We start from the raw sequence: 25908 nt of genomic DNA, 5'->3' as shown, positions 1-25908 counted from the left end.
ATTACAACAGTATACTACTATTGTCTGTTCTCCTTTTCCTCTGAATCACTAGAGCACACCTTTTCCTTCCTCACTGACTATACTCTTGATAGTCTTTTGCGCCGTTTAAAAACTGTTTTATTAAACTGTAAATAAATATGTGAATTTTTGATACAACAAACATCCACAGTGTGGTTATACATCTATTGTTTTTCTAATTCTATTGTTTTTCCAAGCCAAATGTGTTAACATTTTGGGTATTGTCCTCTTTTGAATATATCTCTCCCATCGTTTTGCTTGAATCAATGTATGCAGATTTAATTGCATAACTAAGAAACAAATGATGTTCATATGAGCTTTTGTTCAAATCAAAGTCAAGGACCACCATTCTTTATACCATTCCCGCGTGAACTATCAACTGTTTGAGTACTACACTGTGGGGGGAAGAGTTAACTGAATCCTATGCATCCCCACACCTGCTGCCAGCGAGACGCCTATGCTGCGAGGGGAGAGGAAACCGTCTAGCTTCTATGTCCGGAAGTCGCCTGCCTGCCGTGACACTCTAAGAGGGCAGCAGCGGACTGCGGTATGCGAGTTTATCCCAGAAGGTGGCAGTGAGCAACCCTGAGTGGAGGAGAGGGCCCTGCCACCTTGTGGAGGATTTTGAAGCCACAGAACAACCCCGCAGGTGAGAATCCTGTGGTTTAGCCCACAGCCGAAGCCAGCAGCGATATCACCCAAGCCGGCAAGCGCAGCACTTGATGTCAGAAGGGCTGCCGTAGTCTCAACCCCTTAACAAGGCACGTCGAGGGTAGTTATCCCGATGGTGGAGTCAGCATCAGGACACCAGTAGGGCCACACTAGCACAGCAAACAGCCCGTACTGGTATCACCCGGGACTGCACCAGCCCGTGGTTGAAGGAAAGTCTGCTACGGCTTGGACTGAGAGATGCCGGTTGCCCACCCTGCATGAAATGCCCCCTAATGCCTCTGCTGGGACCCTTGGTCTGGCGCTAAGACTGGCGCTGCACAAGCCCGCTGCCGCACTCAGGCAATAGCAATGCAAATGAGTGCGCCCAAAGATCCTTATTTACGGCAGTGAGAGTGCCCGCAGCCCTGCCACCTGTGAACGAGTGAAGAAACGCCTGCCCCACCCTTCTGCCCGCCCGCTGGGAGATTACAATAGTGTTAGCAAAGTGGTGCTGCACCGCCAAGGGGCTGAAAAAAAAATTGCCAGTGAAGCGGCCTCCCTCTCTGCAAAATATAGGCCGGCGCTGCACCTTATGTCAAGAGGTATCTGCAGCGCCCCGCCCCCCGCGATCTCGTCTGCAGCAGCAGCGAGACCAAGTAAGAAGAAAAGAAAAACCGGTACCTCATTTAAAAGCGGTCTGTGAGTGAAGGGTCTAAAGTTAACACCTTCAATGCTAAAGGTATTCTCCCCCGGTGCTGCATTCCCTGATTTACCATTGTTTATGACGAGCTCAGCTCGTCATGAGCACAGCTCAACCGTGCCTCATGACGAGCTGAGCTCGTCATGAGCATCGAAGGGTTTAAGGGATTCATTCCATGAATCACCCGACTGGGGTTAACATAATGAGCCTGGCTCCCAGCACGGCACGCCCCTCCCGCATCGACAGCTCTAATCAGAGAGCGGCCTGAAGTTTCAAGGAAGAGCAAGGCGGCCGAGTAAGTTACTGCTTGGAACAAAAGGAAGGGGTCCCGTGACCAAGGTTAGGTAATAGCAAAATTATACCATTTATATTCACACAATTTGAAGAAAGAGAAAAATCTTTTGAAAGCAAAAGAGAATTTAATTCAAGATTGCATATATCCTATTCAATGGATATCATATTCATTTGCAACATACTTTTTATCACAGTTTATATATAATATGTGTGCCCACATTCACAACAGGAAGGGGGTGGTGTGAGGGAAAGTGTAGGGGGTAGGATGTATGTGATCTGATTCATTCCGTGACAAGTCTTATTCAAGCTTCTAAGACAATGTACATGTGGTCCCTGAAACAGGGCCACAGTTAGTGGCTCAAAAAAGAGTCCAAATTATCAAATGATAAATATCGGCCTAACTCCGTTGTAGCCGTAAATGTCTGAATGGGGACCGGAGTTGGTCATAGGTGGTGTAGTCGTCAACGTTTCGACCCAATATAGGTAGGTTTCTTATCCTTACATACGGGTCTTCATCAGGACAAGCATAGTTGTGGGTGGGCAACCTCCTAGGGAGCAATAGGAAATTCGAATTAGAAACACACCAATCCTGTGTATTATTTCTTAGGAAGGTGGTACATGAAGAATTATATATTCATTGGAGAAGGGGAGATAGCCGTGTTGTCTATCTCTGTGTAAATCCTATACATAAGATTGCTGAGTATGGACGCCCGCTCACCTTATATAAAGGGGCGGTCGGGTCGGACTTGAAGATGATTATTTGGGTCCAAATTGTTGGTAGATAACTCTGCGATTTTAAAAAAAGAAGAAAAAAGACTGCTGTTGTTACATGCAAATCTATTGTCATGTCTGCTAGTACATTTAAAATCTAAGTTGAGGGTCTCCAAAAGACATTTGAAGATGTACCCAGTCCTCTTGGGTGAATAGCAGGGGGGCCGGTTGATCCATATCAATATGGGCTTTAATGTCATCAATATTTTTACCTGTAGACCCGAGTTGGGTATTTTCTGGTTGGTTGTGGAGGCTCGTTGTTAGTGGTGGATACGTATTTACAACCTGCATGGATGAAAGATAATGATATCTGATTGTCCAACAATTACCACTAAAGTAAGTATTACTGGTGTAGTGACAGTCAGATTTTATGGGGCTTACCACTTTCAACAGTATGTAAGGTTCTATTTAGTATAGTACAATAGACCTCACTCAGGCACAATTATTCCTTTTCTGAGCACCCTCGTGCTTAGGGTAGAGGACCTAGGTAAGACAAGAAACTCATAAGATACATTTATATTAGTCTTGCTGAGAAAAGGAGGCTATTTAATGCATTTATACTTGAAAATCTCTATCATTACCAGGGGGAGGCAACAGATGATTGTTAAGCTACTTGACTTTCTTTACACATTCAGCGATTCTCTATCGGAAATGCATATTGAATTGCACATTGTGAATTTCAAAACACAGCTGGGAAATCTGCCTGGAGGAGGGAGAGAAATCTGAAATTACTGAAATGTTGGAACGTCTCTAAATGTCCATCTAGCATCAATAAGGAAAATTAGAACTGACAACATTACCAGTTGGGCTGCTCAAGAGATATCTATTACGGCAATCGTTAAACCATCTTTCTAGGGAGGAGTCTTGGTACCTAGAAGAATAGTTAAGAGTGTTCTGTTGTTGACGCATGAATCCCGGGAAATGAGTACAGTTTAGCCCAAATGCTATTAAAATGAATAAATCTCATGCGTTCCTACCTGCCACTGCCTGGCGGTATGGAAGTAGTTGGGAAACAAGTCACCGATTTTTTACCGTTTCCTAGAGGTAAAATGAACAAATTAAATTCGGGCACTTGAGCGCGAATTTGTTGCCGTTCAAAAAAGGGGGGGGGGGGAGAAGGGGGGGGCAGGGAGTCGGGTTATTAGAGTTTACCTTAATTGGCCTCCGCAAGTCAAACAATCCTACTTGTCCGCGCACCGCTGCTCCCGTACTGACTCACAGCTCGGTAAACACGAGTGTCATACACTTCCTGGTTAGCCTCAGCTGGGGGCGGGGTCTCGAGCAGTTCAATGAAAATCGAGGAAAGACTAGCGCTCCTCGGCCCTGTTTGTTATCTAATAGGCCTATTCACCACTCGATCGGCTCCGTAATTAGCTGGTGGTGTTATTTTAAAAGTCTGCTTTTTTATTTTGTATTATGCCCTTGTTGAATTTACTTTGTTAATGGCACTATATTGGCATTAGCAAGTTGCTTAACTTAGTGCAAGAAAAACCATTAGCCCACTTCGGGTATTAAGGTGGAGGCACAAGAAAGGATTGAATGGAGCCGGGCAAGGCATCTTCGCCTCGGATAGTGTAAATTCCTGTGTCTATTCTTGTATTTCAAATTACGAAAAATTAGAACCGTTTGACCTGTTTACAACAATAATCGGCATCACATAGTATTTCTGGCATATACATAGTATTTCCATCATATCATGCATCAGATTTCACGATAGAGTGCACAAATCACATAGGATAGTGTAGACTCCACTTCCATTTGGCAAAATTTGTATAAACAATCATTACCTGTCCCAACTGCTGATATTCAAATGAAAAACGATGTGCAACATTTCATGAACAAGGGTGTGCACAAGTCTCGTAGGATAGTGTAAACTCCACTTGTATGTAAACATTAATGAGGAAAAATCTCCATATAGACCAATAACAGTTACATAAATGAAGACCAATCCGTAGTACATTATCCTAAAGAATGGCCAATTGCGCAAAACTGCTTTCAGATTCATTAAGGCCCTCCACTACAGAATTGAAGATATGGATCCACTTGAGCTCTCTAATATTGAGGACGTTGGATAAATCTCCTCCCCTTGGGCCCAATGTGATAGACTCCAAAACTACCCATTTAAGTGATTCTGGTGAATGATTGTGTGTTGTACAATGATCAACCAAAGGTGCCCCAGGTACTTTGCATCTAATTCTGCTGCAATGTGAGAGGAACCGTGCTTTTACACGTTGTTGAGTCTGGCCCACATAGATGAGGTCGCATGGGCAGATAATACCATAAATCACATTTTTGGTATTGCAATTCGTGTGGTGTTTGAATACGTGTCGATGATTTTTAAAGACAAACTCCTTAGATTGGATAGTGGACGGGCAGGCTTTACAGTTACCACATCTGTAATGACCCACTACCCGCGGTTGGTTCCAGCATGAGGCTATAGTGGGTTCTGGTGGGCATTCCAGGAATGAGGAGACTACATGGTCTTTGACATTGCGGGCTTTTTTGAATGCATGCATCGGCACGCTTGGTGTTTCCAAATCTTTTGCAATCAAATTCCAATGTTTATTTATCACCTTTTTGATGGAGTGGCTTTTTGTTGAAAAGGTAGTCACACAAATCATGCGATCTTCAGACTGATTTCTGTGTGTAGTAGGTTCAAGGAGTATATCACGGTGGCAGAACCATGCTCTTTTTCTAGAGCGTTTGATGAGTCGCTTGGGATAGCCTCTCTCTATTAGACGTGTCATCAGGATCTCAGATTGTCGCATATAATCCTCCTTCTTGCTGCAGTTCCTCCGTATACGGAGGAACTGCCCGTAGGGTAGATTATCCCGAAGGCTCCTAGGATGGTGGCTGGAGTATTGTAATAGAGAATTCCGCTCCGCAGGTTTTCTATATAGGGTGGTATGTAGGGTACCACCCTCTGCCACTAGCGTTATATCTAAAAAGTCAATCTTTTCATTACTGGATTGTTTTGTGGATTGAATATCTGTGGACCGTGAATTCAACCATTCGTGAAAAAGTTCCAGTTCATTGTAGCTCCCTTTCCAAATTAGCAGCACGTCATCGGAGTTAGGCCGATATTTATCATTTGATAATTTGGACTCTTTTTTGAGCCACTAACTGTGGCCCTGTTTCAGGGACCACATGTACATTGTCTTAGAAGCTTGAATAAGACTTGTCACGGAATGAATCAGATCACATACATCCTACCCCCTACACTTTCCCTCACACCACCCCCTTCCTGTTGTGAATGTGGGCACACATATTATATATAAACTGTGATAAAAAGTATGTTGCAAATGAATATGATATCCATTGAATAGGATATATGCAATCTTGAATTAAATTCTCTTTTGCTTTCAAAAGATTTTTCTCTTTCTTCAAATTGTGTGAATATAAATGGTATAATTTTGCTATTACCTAACCTTGGTCACGGGACCCCTTCCTTTTGTTCCAATTGTTACCCAGGTCCCTATTGACTATATTGGGTTCAACCCTGTCTTTTATAACAGAGTAAGTTACTGCAGCACCACCTAGTGGTAAAATACCGCACTCACCCTGAGGCTATCTCACCCGTAACCTCCTGCTGTTTTCTCACCCGAGTGTGCCTGTAATCTCGGCTGCAAGGCTCAGAGCCCAAGGAAGAGGCTGACAGAAGTAGACTGCCTCCGGCTGTCCCAATTAGGAAAGAAAGGGGGAGCGCATGATCAACCACGCAGAACTATGCTGCAACTTCACCATGATAAAGCTCATGCACTCTTGTGAACACTGTCTGCAGCACAAACATGTAAACAGACCTGATCAATTGTGAGCAGCACTTCTCTCCCTGGCCAATCTCCCATACCTAACCAGCTGCATTAAAACACAGAAGAAGCTCCATCAACTCCCCCAGCACTCTACTGCAGAGTCCCCCTAAGAGCTACAAAGCCCACAGCCTGTGGAAAGTGACAGAGGTACCTCCGAAAGCACCCCCAGCGCCACATGCTATCCACAGTGACAAACTGCACTCTCAGCAGGGACACAAAGGAAAAGGCAGAAGAAGGCTCAGAGACACACAGCCAGGAATGGTGCAGAGTGCACCACATGCCCTTAGTAGCAGTAGACCTCAAAAGCAGAACCCCATGGGAAGAGAAGGTGGTCGGCAGACAAGGCACAAAGAGCCTAGAAACTGTGAGGAGCATCACAGCCCACAGCGCCAGGAGGGCCACCCCAGCACATAGAGGGGCCAAGAGTGAGTACACAGACCGTCCACATGAACATGCAGCTTAGACCAGGGAACCAGAAAGCACCTGCCAATGTCCCTGAAAGGGGAGCATCATAAGCTGAGGGCACCACAGGCCCCAATGAGCTAACTTTTAGGAAAGAGGAAGACTGTCACACCCCACATTTGAAGAACGTGCACAGAGCGTGCAAACCCCCAGTTGCCGTCGGATACCACCACAGGCAAGAAGGATTTTGCTACACACGCCCCAGTGGTGACCCGACATCACCGTCAGCCAAGGAAGTGGGCACACCAAGTGCCAGAAAAGAGCATTCGAAAGGACTGAGAGCACGGATTCCGAGGTGCGCTAACGCATGCACACAGAAGTTTGACAGCACGGGCAGGTGCCCACGAGAATGAGACCTCTCCAAAGGATATAAACACTGCTGAAATCAGCAAGGAGATCCCATACATCTCCACAGCAGCAACAGCAATGGAGCCCGGAACAGGCCAAATGCTGAACAGTGTCCTCCCTCACACAGTCCTTGCAGGCCTGGTTTGTGGACAGGTTGAATGACCTGGCCCCCTTGAGGGCCCCAGGTTCATTGCCTAAACGGGTTTCTGCTCCGTGGTTCACTGGTGCGCTACTTGCTTCTCGCAGGTGGCGGAAAGGGCCTGGCGAGCTCAGTACAATCCAGCCGCCAGACTTGAATACAGAACCGTGGTCAAAGCCTACCACCGAGATATTTTCCTTGAGAAGAAGAGCTACTTTGCTAGAAGGATTGAGGATGCCTCAAATTCCTGCAAAGAGATCTTCACGATCGTCAGGGAATTTATTGCCCCACGGTCGAATGCGGCCCAGACTGCTCCCACAGAGACGTGGGCATCGGATCTTGCATGCTTCTTCACTACTAAGATTAAGCTGATACAGGACTCCTTTCCACCGCGGCCGGCTGCTGCCCTCCTTTGTTCTGAGGCTGGTCTAGTTCCATCGGTTCCCCTAGGGCCAGTCTTGTCAGACTTTCCGCCTATTTCAACTGCTTCGTCCCTGACACTTCTGGCCAATCCCAAATCTGGATCGCCGCTCGATCCATGCCCGGCCAAATTTTTGGCGAAGATGGCGGCAGTGGTAAATCCGTTGGTCAGCCCCCTTCTGAATCTTTCTCTGAGCCAGGGTATGGTCCCTTCGGCTTGGAAGCAAGCTATGGTTATTCCCCTTATCAAGAAGCCCGGCCTGGCCCTCGAGGTCTTGGCCAATTACAGGCCTATTTCTCTTCTCCCTGCATTGGCTAAGACCGTGGAGAAGCACGTGCATAACGTGTATTCCAATTTTTTGGAATCACACGATCTGCTTCATTCCACTCAATCGGGCTTTCGTCCCAATCTTAGTACGGAGACGGCGCTGCTGGAGGTGTCTGAGGCCATCAAGGAGACGCTAGACTCAGGTGGTAGAGCCATGCTGATCATACACGACTTGTCAGCGGCCTTCGACACCGTCCCCCATGAGGATCTGCTCGTCAGACTTCATGAGATCGGTCTGAGGGGGACGGTGCTCAGCTGGTTTACATCTTTTCTGGCCGGCCGGCGACAGACAGTCTGGGCCTCCTCTAGCTCTGCTGAGATGCCGCCATTGGGAGTTGGAGTCCCGCAGGGCTCTGAATTGAGCCCAACCCTTTTTAACATCTTTATGACCCCTCTGGCGGCTCTGGCCGAGTCCTTCAGAGCCCAGATCGTATCCTACGCAGATGACACCCAGCTGCTCTTTACCTGTCGGAAAGGAGAGGATTTCGATGGAGAGAGTATCCGCGAGTGCCTTGGGGCTGTTTTTAAATGGCTCCAACTGAACAGCCTCAAGTGCAACTCAGATAAATCGGAGGTGCTCTTCTTCGGTTGTCAATCCGATCCGGACTGGCAGGTATGGTGGCCTGCTGACATGTCTCCTCCGGGGCGGTCGTCTCAGTCAGCTAAGAATCTGGGGGTTAAAATTGACAACGGTCTGACTTTAAGATCTCAGATCCTCGCCCTCACTGGCACCTTCTTTGGTCTTCTCCGCATGCTTCTGAAGTTTTTTCCTTTGCTCTCTGAGGTCCACAGGAGGATTACGGTACAGGCCTTGATCGGTTCAAGACTGGACTACTCCAACGTCCTATATCTTGGCCTGCCCGAATATCTCCTGCAACGGATGCAGGTGGTCCAGAATGCGGTAGCACGTGCCATTTTTGGCCTGCATAGGCGAGTCAAAGTCTCTGGCTTGTTGCAGTCACTTCATTGGCTGCCTATCCGACAGCGGATTACTTTCAAAGCTTTAACCCTTGCTCACAAGGCCTTCTATGCCACAGGGGCTAAATACCTTCAGAAGAGGCTCGTTTCCTATCGTCCTTCCCGATCTCTGAGGTCAGAGTCGAAGTTCCTTGCTATTGTCCCTTGTGTGAGGAGGGCTCGTATGGGAGGTTGTTCCTTTATGCTCCGGGCCCCTCAGCTCTGGAACTCTCTGCCCCTGACGTTACGTAGCACCTCAAATCTGCTGGCTTTTAGGAAGGGCCTGAAAACTTGGCTTTTTGCTTCCTAGATTTCCATGTTCTGTTGACCCTGCTTTCTTTTAATCTGTTGTGTTGTGTTTGTCTTTCTAGGTTGTCAATAAAGCGCCGGGACACTCTTCTGAGTAGCCGAGCGCTATAAAAGACACAAAATAACATAACATAACATAACATAACACACTGCCTCACGCAGGAGTCGTCAGTGACCCAAGGCTGACGAGAGGAGAGTCTTACACCATAAGTGGCCAGTCTCCATCACTAGCTCACTATTGCCTGTAGAACCCATTCCCTGGAGAGGGAACACCCAGAGTAGGAGCGTCAAGATGCCACAGCTCACCACTGCACATGGAAGCCATTCCCTGGAGAGGGAACACTTAGAGTCGGAGCATTGAGAAGCTGCCTGAAGAGGGAGCACCCAAGACAAGTGGCTGCTCTCCATGCAGTCGAGAAGAGCGACTGAAGATTCGCCCGTATGGTCTGGAGATCATTGAAGTTAATAGGCCCGTTGGCAGAAAAGAAGAAGTAGAGTAGAAATCGTGTCACCCAGAAGAGCTGGAAAAACGCAGGTGAGTCAAAGACAACGAGAGGAGGAACACAAGGACTCGGAGAACCACAAGCCATTAACACCTCCAAAGACACCAGACAGCCACCACGGTGGACCGACGGCCCTGGCGACAGCACCGAGGGAGAACCACGCGTAAACTGCCGCAAGCGCAAACTGCGTTGCTCCCATCGCTTCACAGTGAGACCCTCTAGCCCCTAGGTACTCAAAGTACGGCCCGCGGGCCATTTGCGGCCTGGCAGACCTTTAGATGCGGCCCGCGTGTGGAAAACAACAGCAGACGCACGTAGTCAGCAGCCTTTGTTTTGCCTGTTGTTCATTCCTCGGGACCGCATTCATAGTAAAAAACAACAAAAAGGCAATCAAAGAAGCATGCTCAAGAAATGAGTGATTCTCCTCCTCACATGTGCCCCCTCCCCTTCTTGCTCAGTGACGTGAGATGCATGGGCTCTAAGAAGGGGTGAAAATGCGATAAAGCCTTGTTAACAAGTGAATGTTTTTTTAGTAACGTGTGAAGTACTTGGGTCTGGCTGGCAGCTCAAAAACTGTGTGTTTGCCCCGGGAAGCTGTCTCAGCCAGGGCTGGCACACATGGGGGGGAGGGCGGGGGTGTAGCGAAGTCCTTTGAGCCATTTGGGTGTTGCATGTCTGGCATGCAGGTTGCTGGCTTTCCTTTCCAGTCCAGCATAGACATCAGCACTAGCCACTGGAAGGGGTGGGGGGGAGTGGACTACTGCTGTGGTGCAGATCTTAAACCCCACTAACCAAACTGCTATAGTCACAGCCATGGAGGCAGTCCGTCATAAACATAAGTCAGTCATATCCGTGCCACTGGCCTTTTCAGCAGCACCAATCTGTGCAAGTTTTGAACCTTCCCACGGCAAAGGCGTGCTTTCTATCCATGTTAACACAACATGCCTGTCCAATAGTTCTCCCTCCTTCACCTCCCAATGAGGGCATGTAATTATAGTGCCTTCTGAATAAGACTCCTTTAGTTTAGGCTACGAGCCTCCCTGGTACCAAACTGGTTCCCCTCCTTAGAGCTGGAGGGCATCTGTAAACATTCCTAAATTACTGTTTGAAGCATGCTGTGATTCTGGCTTTTTCTTCAAGCAGGTCTCTTAGAGATGGGGTGCGGGTGCGAAGCATGGTGTTCATGGATGCTCAGTGACATTCAGTGTGATTATAGATACTGTGTCTGTAGCGCCACGTAAGCCACTGAGTTACCGCTTGACACAATGAGTAGCAATGCATCCAAGTGTGATCCAGTGACGTGTGCCTTAGTGAGGGTGAAATTGACTCATAATTGATCCCCGGCCCAGCTGTAGATTGGGGGCGACCATGAATTAATTAATGAAATTAATGGACCTACATTTATACAACTCGACCAGCAACTCAGAGGGCAACTCCGAACTAGCAAGAGTACATATGAGATTAACTGACCTAGATTAATATTGCTAGAAATAAACACGTTTTAATTGTTTTTCTCCAAGGTGCAGATCCAGGGTTTTAAAATCCCTGCCACATGCAGTGCTGCTTCTGATCTATATCTAGTTAAATGTGCAGCCCCTGAACTCATCTGTGCCATATCACATGCACGGTATAGTGCCCTCACACCCCTGCTCGTACACTCCAGCTCTGTGATGCATCAGTGCCTCATACAGCATACTATCCCTGCGCCCCTGCCCCATACACTACATCTCATCGACCATCGGTGCCTCATGAACCTTGCAGCACAGGGCATTGACATCCCTACCCTATACACCACAGCCATACCCGCCTCATGCACCATACAGTCAGGGCCCTTGCATTCCCGCCCTGTACACTGAAGATTTGTTTTTACTTTAGTAGCCCCGCCCCCGCCCGCCTCTCCCGTCCCCATCCGCAGGCTTATCAGTGCAGCCCTCGGCCACAAGTCAAACTGTAAATTTGGCCCCCGAAAAAAAGTTTGTGAGTATCCATGCTCTAGCCCAATGGTCGGCAGTTGGAGGAGAGTGGCATCCCTCCTCCTAACCGCAAATGCCAGAGGTGCAAGACAAGATTCAGAAGAGGCAGTCACCTGGCTACGACGTCCATCCAGAAACTTCCTCTCCTAGTTAACCATCACCACCTGTCGTCCAGGTTCAATGGCAGCTAGATCATCAGTGACAAGTCCATGACACCGCACTTAGCAAGAAATGTGGAAGAGTGACCGGAGGGTCTACACCAAGAATCAGACAACCAGCTGAGGTCAGAAGAGGAAGTCGTGAGTGGCAGGGCCGGACGATGAAGAAAACCCAAGCTACAACAGGAGTGAGTCCTGACACAGCGACAGCAAGGGAAGAGGGGGATAACCCAAGAAGGAACTGACAACTGCACAGCGGGAGTCCGAGAGTAAGCCGCACAGCCTGCGCGAACCGAGTCTCAAGTCGTACGTTCCGCAGCGCGTTCATCACTCCTCCATCATCAAAGTCCCAACATCCCAAGAAGTCCATGTACACGAATGCAAGTACCTACCCAAAGAACATGGAGGTACCTGACCAATCCCTGCCTCTAGTGATCGATTCCAGATTTGACGGCCACACCCATCAAGGCAAGTCGTCATTCGCCGTTGTCCTGATTCACCACACGGCTGGCAATGCTACCATGCCAGGCCTCATCAAGTGCGTCTACCGACACCGTCTCGAAGACACATGGAGTGGAGTACTTCTCTAGTACCAAACCAGCCGACAAGAAAACTCAGAGGCTAACTGCTAACCCGAACCGCGGCAGAGAGAGCATGTCCTGACCAAGACCCATACACCCTTGAGGTTTGAGCGAGAGACTGGCTACTGGCTAACCAGCGGTTTGCAGCTGCCCCTAGCCAGCACATACGCAGCCCCAATCGCAGCCTGTCAGCAGTCCCGTGGCAAGCCCGAAGAAGGGCCTCCCCAGGCAGGAGAGCTGGAAGAGACATTACCCAACCGACAGGTCACTGGAAACAGCAAGACAGCCTAAGAGGGACTTCCCGCGATCCATAAGTAATCCAGTTAACTTTCACCATGGACTCCAACCATGATCTTGACGCACCCAGTTAATGAACTGTTGTTAATCACCACCTACCATCCTCAATGTCAGCAAAAGGAAGCCACCTGGGACCAAAGGTCATGCCTCCGCCGGCATGCTACTAGAGTGCAGTAGACGTCTCCAAGCAAGCGCTCGTGTCCTGAATCACACAGGTTAAATGACGAGGGCCCACTGAGATTGTCCTGCTACCGTCTGAGTCACCAGTCCTGGTCTGCTGTTTTTCTGGATGCCGGGCTCGAGAAACTGATGGACCCTGTGGTGTATATTTCATTGTTATTTCTCCCTACAGGTTGAACTATTGAGCTTTGTTTTCATTAAAATTTTGGAGGAATGTTGTGTCCTGCGAGACACATTCTAGTGTCTCGACAGGCACTGGTTTAGTAACCACTCCCCCTATGGGAGTGGGCACACTGCACCCCACACGCATCCTTCACAGGCGTCACGAGTGACGTGAGCTTGTTAATAAATGGGCCCGGGTGCACATGCTCGTGGCCAGTTCCAGTTACCACACATGCGGTGTCTGTGTCATTAGTTATGCATGATGTGGGCCTAGGGCCCAAGACGCAACAGATATCATTGCAAAAGTAAATTTTGGAGAAGGCCATGACTACAACAAGGGCAAACGCCTAAGGTAAGAGAGCATTATGATGCAGTTAGATATCCCCTCCAGTTCTCCCACACAAAAAGCGCAAGTCAAGAAAGCTCTATTGTGGAAAACTACTTTAGAGGCGTTTGACGTATCTGCCCAACACGCCAGCTTAAAAATATGTTGAAGCTGCGACTGTGCCACAGAATTCTGGTGATCTTGGTCCCATCCTGTGTTCTGTTCACCAGCGCTCTCTTTCTGTATCGTGGGGCTGAAGATGGCAGCTAGGCGGCTCTCCATGTCAAAAGCCACTTAAAAAGTTATCACCTTGGCAATGCGCGTGGTGCGTCATGCGCAGTCACGCGTCTGTTACGTCATGCGCTTGGTACGTCGACACGTCGGAAGATTCTGTTATTACAACAGATGGAGCTGGTGTCGCACAGTGGGAGCAGCGCGCTGGTTCATGAAATGGCAGCACGGCATCCTGCAGACAATGTTGTCTTCCCGCGCCTCCTGAGAGCTCCCCCGGCGTCCCTCATAATTACAATAGAGTAGCGCGCGTTGTAATTGCCTTTATTTCAGGCCCTTATTTGTTGTGTCCTGAAGGTGACCTTGAGTAAAGTCTGTCTGCAGCGCCCTCGTGGGGCCCAGGTTAATAGCTTTTTCTCCATCTCCGCGCTCACCAGCCATGGCAAGAACTAGAGGCGGGAGGGGCAGAGCGTCTTCGTAATCGAGCGACCCTCTGCAGAGCGTGTTGAAGGTAGTTGATGAAATTTAGAATTTATAACACACATACGAACATTACAGGCAGATAGGAAGCGCTTTGGGGACCTGGATTCCTGGTTCGGTGACAGTTCTGGAGGATTGGGCCGCCCGCAACAATTTTTTTAATCCGTTTGGTTGTGCAAGATCTGTAGCTAGCTAGGGTAACAAGGAACAATAATTGGCAAAGTCAATAGGTCTGGGCTTAATTTGCTTCGATCATCATGCAGAGGTGGCCTTAGCTCATCATGCAGAGGTGGCCTTTGCTCAGAGAGCACCCTGGTCTAGGCTATATTTGGCGCCCCTCCCATTAGTCCCCTTTAACTGTTTATGTAACGAAAATCTGGGGGGAATAGGAGGAAGGTGAAGGAGCAAGATTAAGGGGCGCCGTGAAAAAAAAAATGATAAAAAGCAGAAAAGTGCACCTGCAGTCTTCAGAAAAAAAGTGGTTAAAACCACTGTTTTCTGGATCTAAGCCGTAGGGACACGACTGCAGGGAGTTCCAATGACCTCTGTAGGTCGGCGCCCTGGGCATAGGCCCAACTGGCACATGCTAAAGGCGGCCCATTGGTCATGCAAGAAATGTATGTGTCGATCTGTTTTTAGTAGTTACCACATGAAGGCGAGACCCATAGTTTTTGCAAATGCCTGTAATGTACATGAACTACCCTGCCATAAGTACGGGATAGTCGGTGCTTAATTTGTGAAAGAAAGAGTGCCTTTGCCCTAAGCTCTGCTCGAAACCGGCGGCCAGTGGAATTAAACGTCATTGTGCAGAATGCCTAGGCCAGGAGTCTTTAATCCACTTCCAGACACTCCGTTGCTCATTATGCACACTTGCAGGTTCTTTCTTTTGGTTTATGTTAGTGTTGCTGTTTTTTTCTTCCTCAGTCTTTCCAATCTGTGTGTTTTCTCTTTTTAGTGCTGCATAAATATCTCAGATGGGAAAAACACCCACCACCGTCAACCACTGCCTCAAATTAAGCACTGGGACAATACGTGCATACAGTACATGCTTGAATACCAGATGGAGAGCACATGTGATCTGAAGGAAGAGTCTTACAGGATGTGGAACCTTGTGTATAAAACTGAAATGTGCCTCTTTTGTTAGTCCAAGAAAAGTTTCAAGACCATTTGTTTTTGCATTACTGGCAGTGCCCTGCATATGTAACAGCATCCTGATAAAGCCAGGCAATATACTGTAATATCTGAGCAGCACTCAGTTATATATATGTATATTGCTAACATTTTGGCGTTTGATGCAATGCTCTGACACAAACAATCTGCTTCTTTTCACGAGTGAGCAGCAAGCTGGACTAGCAGCGTACGTTTTCTGAACTTGAACGCATGTTGAGTCTGTGTGCAAGTGAATCCAAAAAATAAACGTTATAAATTAGACTGCATAGGAAGAGAACTAATGGACTGAAAACTAAGCAATGTGATTGAATTACCATGCACACACTGAAAAGTTAGTAGGCTGCATTCATAGTAGATGCATCTCTCAGCGTCAACGAAAGGCACACGCAGTCAAATTTCCTGTGCATAAGGTAACACTACAACTGGAATAAATTGAGCTGCACCAGATGGAATGGTTACATTTAATGCACAGATGGGCTCCATCAGGGCCATGACTGAGTAGCACCACGAGGCACCACTGAGCTGCACCACAGGATAGTCTATGTTGAACAGGGGACATTATTCAGTAGCACCACTAGAAATATTTTTGGCACAATAAAGAGAATATGAAAACAGTACTATAGGAAATAAAAATCTAATGTTACAATGCAAACAATTACAATGCATGCCTTTACAACACAGTTTTTACAATGCAACTACCATTACAACGTATGATTTTACAATGCATGCCATTACAACGTATTTTTAGAAACTACCATTACAACGCATACCATTACAATGCATACTGTTACAACGCATAATACTTTTGGGGCAACAGTGGGGTAAGTGTTGGATAGTGTAGGGGTATAAAAATTACTATTCCCACTCCAGTGAGTGCAACAATAGAGTAAGTGTTAGATAGTGTGGCGGTAAAAATACTATGCCCATGTACCCCAAAACCCATACCCATCCTAAAACAAAAAAATCCCTATTACTTACCTTATAATGCGTTGTAATGGCATACGTTGAAATGGTATGCGTTGTTATGGCATGTGCTGTAATGACATGTATTGTTATAGCATGCGTTGTAACGGCATGCGATGTAAAGGCAGTTGCGTTGTAACAACTGCATTGTAAAGGTAGTGCATTGTAATGACTGCGTTGTAATGGTTGTTTCCCAGAGGAAATAGTTCCAGAAGAAGTCAGCAAAACAGCTGGAAGATTGCAGCAGGAGGGGAATTGCTGTGCAGCACCTGGAGCATAATGGAACTGCCCCAGGGACATAAGCGAGTTGCCTCCTGACCTAATAGAACAATACACTGGTATTACTAGCATTGCTAACCTAAGAGTACCCCTTTTTGGAGCGCCACCACCACCATTAAGGACTCTGCGGGATCTGTGTTGTGCCACACCTATACACCGCTCTTTTTAGAGTGGGAAAGGGAAAATACCCCTTTCTTTATGCAACCCTCAACCAGTCTAGTAGTGGCATGCTATATCATCTGGTTCACTCGGACTTGTGAAGGTCAAGGTGGGCTCGACCATATTTCAGAGAGCTCTTATGAAGAAGGTTGTTTAGGGGGTGTGTAACATTAAAGATAACATTATTCACCCACTCCCAAGGTATCCCTTTATTGGTGGAGTGGGAGGGAAGGTTGCAAGCAGTATAACTGTGCCAAATAGGTATTTGAATGGGACGGGATCCTTGATGAAAGTCTGACTACAGGGCCGCTCACTCAAGCCCCCATGGGAACAGTTTTCTCGAACTGTTTGGGTAATATCCCAGTATTGGCAAGTATTACATGCTACATGCATGCCTTGACTATTTGCATCCCACATAAAAAGATCAACACATTAGACACATCATTGAGGGTGTAACTTACTTATGAACCCACCCTGATGAAAGCCCAGGATGTTAGGTAGGCAGATAGAACAAGGCTGAAACATGTTGGTGTTTTAGGGTCATAGGACCATCACATTCTTACACCCTTATTGTGTACATTTTAACCCCCCCCCCACCCACCAACAAACGGATACCTTGGGATTGGGTGAGGAAGTTTTTCTTTAACCCCTTGGGTGCGGCCGCGATTCTGCACCTGTGCGGCAGAATCGCGAGTGGGCGGGTTCATGACGGCCCCCAGCGATCATCAGCACATGAGCACCGTAATGCATGACGGCTGGGGGCCATCATCAGCACCGAAGGGGTTAAAGTTACACTTAACCTTCTTCATAAGAGCTCCCACCCTGACCTTTAGGAATCAGGTTGAACCCAATGATGAAGCATGCCACTACTAGAATGGGTGAGAGTTGCATTAAGAAAAGGGTCTTTTCCCTTTCCCACTCTAATAAGGGGTGTATAGGTGTGGCACATCACAGATCCTGCACAGTCTTTTAAGGGGTTGTCGCTCCAAAAAGGGGTACTCTTAAGGTTAGCAGTACTTGACACGGAGGGTGTATCCCTATATGCTCACTCCAGAGGACCTCTCGGGGCAAATAGGTTTTTTGGACCTTAAAACCCATTTGTTTTTGCATTACTGGCAGTGCCCTGCATATGTAACCGCATACTGATAAAGCCAGCAATATTCTGTAATATCTGAGCAGCACCCAGTTATATATATCTGTATATTGCTAACATTTTGGCGTTTGATGCAATGATCTGACACAAACAATCTGCTTCTTTTCATGAGTGAGCAGCAAGCTGGTGTTATTGTCTTGCTTGTTCTTTCAGGAAAAGTTCAAAAGAGATTGGGGCAACTGCCCTTGCTGGGATTCCCCCATTTCTCTCTTCTGGCCTTGAAGGACCTAAAGTCAAAAGTTCTGCTTCACCAACACTTTACATAATCTGCTGTGGGGATCAAGAACTATTCCCATCACACAACTTAACGTTTCTCCAATACATTCCAAAACTGACCTGCCTGACCCTGGCATACGCTTGTCTGCTCCAGGGTGCATCCAATGAAAAGCCACCCTGCACACCTTGATACCACATAAACACCATGCATGACTGACTGACTCCTTGTTTGTTGTTGCCATCTGTCCGCCATCTTGCTATCTGCATCTACCCACACATTTATGTCTGTAATCCAAAAACTGTATAGTATTACCCTGATCCTTCAATATGGCAGCCCTTTGACAAGTCAACCTAACCTCGGGTAAACCAAAGGATAGTCATCCTCATCCTCATCCTCTCCACTAAGGTATATTTATTGGTTTTTGTGATACTAATAGAACACACCTCAGATCTTGCATACATCTCCAATGTAAACACATAGTCATTGTTCTGTAATGCTGCAAACACCCACACCTAGCCTATGTGCAGCTTCCCAACCCTTGGCCAGCCATGCCCTCTAATTAGCCACATGTATCATTATTTCTGCATTATTAGAGCACATCACTAGCGCTCATGCTTATCACATGACACATGCAGACTAACCACCTCCCACAGCCACGCACACTAGCTTCACAATGCTCCCCCCTTGTCTAAGGTAGAACTTTCTAGCCCAAACCACTGTGCACCATGTCCTAAGCCTGCATTTATCACACAATGCAGTGGCTCGGTAATACAACTGGAACAACTAACGTGCAATCATCCAGACAACATGCCCTGGCCCTGTAAGCCACACCAGTGAACATTGTTCTCAGTCACCTTTACATACAAGTTCATGCTTCTAAAGGACTCCAAGTGCAGCAAAGCACTAAAAATGGCTGTATCCGAGTAGGGCAGGTAGGACTGCACTGGGTCATTTCATTGCACCGGTTCGGACTGTGTTTTATTTTCAGACCCACCCACACTGCCGGAATATTCTCCACCTCAGGACCTATGACAGGAATTTTATCTCCTGGCACAGCATACAATGGCGCCTAACTTCTCTCGGCACAAGGTTTATGATGGCGATTCTATCTGCTGGGACACAGTGTTCCAGGCAGCAGTTCACTTTTGGCATGAACGCATATTTGCTGTACCAGCTATGCTTTTAATGAAGGGTACATTGGTTTCTCCTTGGCTCTCGGGAAGACGCTGACGTGGTGTACTATTTCCTCACCTCCGAGTGCAGTAGAATGCACCATTTTGCACAATCTTTTGAAAACCATGTGAATATAACAAAGCCCATTACATCTGTCTTGGGGAAGTATTTTCTTGGACTAAAATAAGTGCCCATAGCTCCTTAAGACTCCAGTCCAGTCCAGGCCTTCAGAGCATGCACCTTACTTCACAGAATTAAGGGCCTAATTTAGAGGAAGATGGCAAGGGGACATCCTCTAAAAATGTGGATGCCCTGCCCGCCCTTCCACCTGGTCCTGTTCATCATGTAGAGTTTGGGGAATAACACAAGTGGCGACAGGCTCAAAATGATGGTACGAGATCAGCTGTCACCGACAAATTTTACATTTTGGTCAAAATTTCAACTAGCACGGTACCCAACTTTAAATCCTGGCCTGGCCATGACTACCTAGCAGGTGGCCCTTGGTAGCGGCAGGAAAAATTTTGCACTGCCAAAGAGGACCCTTTTGCCGCTCTTTTTTGAAAGCTTCGCACTTTAAGAAGCTGGAGATGTTTAATGAACTGCGCTGCAAACTCTATGGCTTTTTTAGCCCAGATTATCCCCAACTGTCGCTAGCATACCCGTAACTACAGCCACACCTTATGGGTTCTATACTTGAACCACATACACACACGGACACACATGCATGCAAACACCCACCCTCACAAAAAATGGATAGAGAAGATATGTCCAGTGACTAAGTTCTGAAATGAGTGACTCAGAAACCTGGTGTCCAATCACAGGTTTCCCACTTGACCACACTCTGTGATCCCAGTCATATCACTGTAGTTCACTGCGAGTCGTTTTACTTGAGTAATTCAGTTCGGTGGGCCCTTTTGTGCATATCACTTAATAGACTATAACGTACTAAACTGAAATAGTTCCAAATATTAACAACAATGTGTTCAATGTTAAAGTATTTTCCATACTTATCTACGTTTATTGCGCATTTCACATGCTACACATGTTGAAGGCTGGGCTCGTGCTTTGGATGTGAGTGCCAAACCATACCTTTAGCTTGGCTCTCCCTGTCGATTTGTTGGCTTGTTAATTCCAGGAACAGAGGCCTCTAAGCTTTGAACTGCTGGGCAAGGCAACCCTTCATACAGAACAAAGTTGAAATTACGTTTCACGGAAAGTGCACAGAGGATTTTACAGAGGACAGCCAGACAGTCACAGCAATGGAAAACTTACCTCATTTCCTCTGGACTGGATGAGAAGGGACCAACAATGGACATGTTTTCTTGGAGGGCACTGTAGCAGTGCAGAACGTCAAGAAGACACATAGGGCGGGCTAATAAAGCTGAAGCAGCTGAGCCTGTGAATGTCATTGCTCTGGTCACCACCCTCTCAGCAGCCCTCGTTACTAGCATCCTGCATGCCGCCAGCCTGGGGCAGTCTGCTCTTCACTAGTAATGTCAAAACTTTCAGTAGCACTGGAAGTAAAAATACTACTAATGAACAAATTGATGTCCTAAATCTTAATTCTAGGCTGATACCGAGTCACCTATAAGATCCGCATATCATTGCCTATCTCCGGTGGAATGTACGAGACTATTATATGTAAGATAAGATTAATACCACAGCCCTTAATGCTCAATAACTGTATGTAGTGTAAAGCTTAGCTGGCCTCGGGTCCCCTTTATTATCTATATACTTTATTCCCATTGTGAATCGAGGGAGGATATTATATGTTTGTTTGTTAGCACATTCACCTAATGCTCAATAAATGTATATTGTGCAATGTCCTGCAGATTCTCGGTCCCCTATGTTTGATATCCATGTATTATATATCTCTTTTGTACGAAATGACACATTCGAATGCTTGTATACCACCTCATCCATTTAAGTTTTTATACTATATACTGTAAAGCACCCTGATACACTTGTGGGTCACCTTTGTGCTATATAAAACTTTATAGATAAAAATCACACACTTATCACAAAGTCAAACAGATACACTGCGCATGTTTCAGTTTTAAACACTTGCACGGTGAATCTGTTTATAGTGTGCGATGAGAGTCACTGACGATGATGCTAATTACATACACTTTCGCCCACCCTCTGGTCTCCAGGCATTCACAATGCAATCTCGTGGGACGCCTAGGGAAAGGGTGTCCCTTGGTTGATTGACAGGCAATTATAGGCAGCAAAGGGATTAAGGCTTAAGGGCCCTGCTGCATCAGAGTGTTTCTGCATCAGTGGGGGAGTGTGTTGCATTACATCCTCGTCCATCTTCCTGGATACAGTCCTTACTCACGCATTCACGCAACCAGAGCATTACAGCCGGGCAGGCCTCAGAAGCCAGGGCTCAAAGCAGGTTGGCCCAGGTAAACCAGCGAGGTCTGGCACATGTGTACCAGCGCATGCCTCTTAAAAACTGTGTTGGCTACCTGACCCTCACTTAGAGCCAGGAACCGAGTGATTGCATAATGTATATATTTCCGAGTTCTTTAATTAAAACAGGAAAGGTAAGAAATAGGATGTGAGGCAGATCCCTGGCGCTCATATAAAGGAACCGCCACTGTGGCCAAAGCAAGCATCAATGTGTTGTAGGGCCATTAGAAAATAACACATTTTTATGGGGTGTTCATTTCGTGGTCAGAAAATACACCACTACTATTGGCAGACTTCTTTAGGGCAAACACATGTTTACTGTTTCACTGTCGTGTGACCAGGCTACTCACTAGAGTAAAATTAAACTTTTCGGAATCCCTTGTTCCAAAAACACTCAAAGGCACCACTGTTTATTATTTATCATTTTCCTAGCTTATTCAGACTCTGCTGCCACATACCTGTCAAGTACATTTCTTCTCCTTCCGTGAACATCTGCTGGCACCGGACACACCGGGCGCACGTTGGATGGTAATGCTTCCCGCCAGCCTGAAAGACAGAATCAGAAACGGACTCAGGTCGTACCTCACCTTAACGGGGCAACATTTCCTCATGACAGGGGCGGCCTTAGGCATGTGCAAGCTGTGTACCTGCACAGGGCCGCCATGCCAATATATATCCTTAATACAATAATCCTCTGAGGATGGATACATATTTGTGTGGCAGCCCCTGGCAGGGATTTGGCGGCCACCGGCTCTGTTCCACTTCCAAACACCCTGACCCCCCCCTATTCACTGGCCTCCGTGCCTGCATTCCTCGGGGGGCCCTACCTACGCTCCCTGCCCAGGGCCGCCATGAGCCTAGAGCCGCCCCTGCTCATGACAAAAAGGAAATCAGTCGCAAATTAATTACTGATTCGGAAATAAAAGTATATTTCATTGAGGGGCTTGGCAAGTTGTGGCTGTTACAAAAACACTGCTGAAGACCAACTTCCACGGACGGTGTTCACGTTAGGGTGGATGACACACCTGTTGGAGTGCACTGTGCACAACAGGAAACGCTAATCATTGTGCTTGCCTGAATGGCTTGTATTTGAATCATCTTTCAGCTTGGCAATGGTTTTCATGTCCTAGCAACCCAGCAGATATGTTTTACCGAGGGGGGTCATTAGTTAGAAATGCATTATTGACGGAGTGTGAAGTAAGTCGATGCATGATCCCTTTGTTGCACCAGGTAGGGATTAGGCAATACCAGTCAGCAAGGAATGTTTGCAAAAACTAATTATGATAGACACTTGCCATGGAGTGGTACATTTTGTTAGGAGTGAGATCCGGATTAGAAACCGCTATGAGCTTATACATTTTAACTGCGGCCTTGTTTTGAGCGAAAATTATTCTTTTCTGAAGTTTAGACATATTCAATGTAAGATTCTATCTGTTTTAATGACCGTTACTGTGTTTTATATTGAAATGTATGTGTGCTATGTGTTATATGCCTTTTATGGCAACTTCCTGAAATAAAGATGCACAAACTGACTGACAATTCCTGATCTTGGCTGTGTCATGAAAGAATAAATCTAGACTCACTCAATGCCTGCTATGGTTGCTGAATCTTGTGATGTAACATGAGAGATGCAGACAACAGTAACATATGCAGCCATGCTTAATTTGTAAGAAAAAGACTTGCCAGGCCCTTCGTCCAGCGGCCTCTGCAGCTTGCAGCATCCATTGCCCCTGTCAGTACTGTCAATGGCAATATCAAACGCCACTACTAATGAGTTGTGTGCTGGGATCAAGGATAGGTTGTGAGCTAACTGGTTACAGGTTCCAAAGTCGGAGAGTAATGAATGTGTCCTGAGAGCACAGCATGTCCAAGACTGTAGTCCTGGACTGTGTTGTTGGGAGGCTGCTGAAGTGGCGGTTGGATACTGAGCGAAACATGGAGCCATTATCCTCAGGTTGCAGTGCTTGAAGGCAGATAATTGTTTCTCGCCCCTAGGTCTATGAATGATAAGCTCAAGGGAGTATATTCGGCTAAGCTTCCCTTCATTTGCCAACACCAAGCTGTGGTCAGGGGAGTCAACATGCAACTTTCCCTGCTCCGTGAATTGCAGCAGCATGCCCAGTCCCACAACTATACGAAGGTGATGGCACCGCTTGTGTACTGTTCCATCATTTAGAAAGGGCTCCAAAAGAAACTTCTCAATGTACAGCAAAGGCTTCTAAGTCAAACAGCCCCAATGTATCTTAAACTGTGAAAGCAGGACCACATACAACTAGAACTGAAAGAGCATAGTTGGTTCCCGGTGAATGCAAGAATGAGGTGTGAATTTCCCTGCACCCCACAATCTAAAGCTCTATAATTGGACAATGCCGTAGAATTTGTTTTTAAATCAAACTCTGGAAGACACTTAGTTACACTAACGGCTACAGCGGTGGACCTTGAAGTTGGGGAACCAGGTTCGAGTCTCGGCAGGGACGGCCAACATCCTGTGATTCCAGGCAAATCACTTTTTCTCTGCGGCCGTGCCTAACGAAATGAATGTGTCCGTCTGTAATGCAGCTGGTGCTCAAGTAAAGCGCTCTGATACCTTTGGGTCAAGTTCGTGCTATATAAAAACTTCGGGGGAAAAAAACCCTGTACACAATACCAGTTGTGAGGGTCGATTGAGACAGAAGTCTGAATGGTGGGAGCAATTACTCTGTGTGAACCCATCCCAATGGCTGTGTCCAGGCTCTTTGGGCACATAAGCATCAGGGCCGGACTGGGAACAAAAACCAGCCCCGGCAAAGTGATCGGCCGGCCCCCCCTCCCCACTCGGGGGTTGTGGGTGCCGCCGAGCTCTTTGGCGGGGCCGGTTTTCGGCCGATTTTGTTACAGGGCCGATTTGCAGCTATGCTGCAAACACGGCACTGTAACAAAAACAGCCCCCAGCGGCCCAAAACCGGCCCCCATCCATGCTGCGCACCGGGGGATTGCCCGGTGCCCCTATGGCCAGTCCGGCCCTGATGAGCATCATATCAGAGGCACTGTTTTATTCACCATACAAGGGCTAAGGGCTGCCCAGCCTACGGTTGCAGAGCTGTGTTACTTTTCTCTAAGAAGGGGGGATGCCATGTCGGGAGGATACAAGGACCCTGCAACACAGTCCCAGGTCCAGGCACTGCATTACACTCCTGGCCAAAGAGCTGGACAGGAAGTGTGGCGGAGCACGACTCATTCCAGAGGTGGAGAAGAGTAGGGGCAGCATGGATGAAGACATGCTCCCCAGAAGTAATAGAATACAATGTAACAGTGAGTGAACTTCCAATTCAGTGCAGATCAGCACAATACATGGCTCCAAGTCACCTCTCCACGAGCAGGCGGACGACTCAAAAAGGGTCCTCAGATGCATCCTGACAGGCTCCTGTGCAAAATCAACATGCCCATAGGTTTTGTGGAGCACATGCCATAGAGAGCTCCTATGGGTAATGAGAAGAGTGGAAAGGGTTTATGCATTATATCATGGTGTGTTAGGGGTACGTATGTTACATTAGGGGCGTGCAATGGCATGCAAATGTACAGTTCAACGATGCAGCTCCTTGGCTTTTGACCTATACTAAAAGCTTATATCAACTTCCTAAAAGAAGGGCATGCCTGCTCCAAACACAACCTCGTTGAGATAGCGCCTAGTGTGTGTCAGTGTGCTTCTCACCGAAGCAAGTCAAGAGCTCATATCCTACCTTTCTGTGTTGGATCTGTGTGGGTACATTTAAACACCCTAATAGGAGACTTGCACACCACTACTCTTGATTCACTAATAGACCCATAGGATTGGTTTAGGTCTTCCAGGCGCTGTGGGGCAGGGGCACGTCATCCTCTCCCGCTAGCTGCACCACTTCTTCATTGAACAAATGACTTTACAGCTCACAGTCGGCACATCTGTGGGGGGGCCTCGGCAGAAGCATCATTTTGCAATAGCTTCTATTTTTGCTCTAATTTTACACAGCACACAATGAGGAAAGTCATAATTTGTAATTAGGTACTGATCCTTTTCCAGGAAAATAATGAATCCAGTAAGTGAAGCAATTGACACGTAGCCCGTTCCTGTGAGCTGCATTCCTGTGAGCTTTGGTCTGTTAGCTGGGGGGCAGCCCACGAGGCCGCACTGGCTGTGGAAACTCACTGCGCACGACTGGGCTTCAGGGATTGTAATTGTATCATTACTCTCTAGTTTCTGGTCGTCACATCCCAAAATGAACAATATGCTCCAGTATCTGTCCTGATCAGGCGATAGTTGCAGAAGC

The 25908-nt window shown here is 47.1% G+C and overlaps 1 protein-coding gene across 1 annotated transcript in view; it reads right to left on the bottom strand.

Moving 5' to 3' along the window:
* Positions 1-25908, bottom strand: part of LOC147668937 (actin-binding LIM protein 3-like) — a gene marked incomplete at its 3' end in the record, with an annotated part of 333512 nt that overhangs the window by 21796 nt on the left and 285808 nt on the right. The window contains exon 7 of the mRNA XM_086948335.1: positions 22084-22171. Coding sequence (XP_086804461.1) covers positions 22084-22171 — 88 coding nt within the window. The remainder of the gene's footprint in view (positions 1-22083; positions 22172-25908) is intronic.

This window comes from Lissotriton vulgaris, unplaced genomic scaffold (genome assembly GCF_964263255.1).
Source record: "Lissotriton vulgaris unplaced genomic scaffold, aLisVul1.2 SCAFFOLD_1320, whole genome shotgun sequence".
Lineage (NCBI taxonomy): Eukaryota > Metazoa > Chordata > Amphibia > Caudata > Salamandridae > Lissotriton > Lissotriton vulgaris.
The sequence above is the reverse complement of the archived record's forward strand: the minus strand, read 5'-3'. Positions and strand labels throughout refer to the sequence as shown.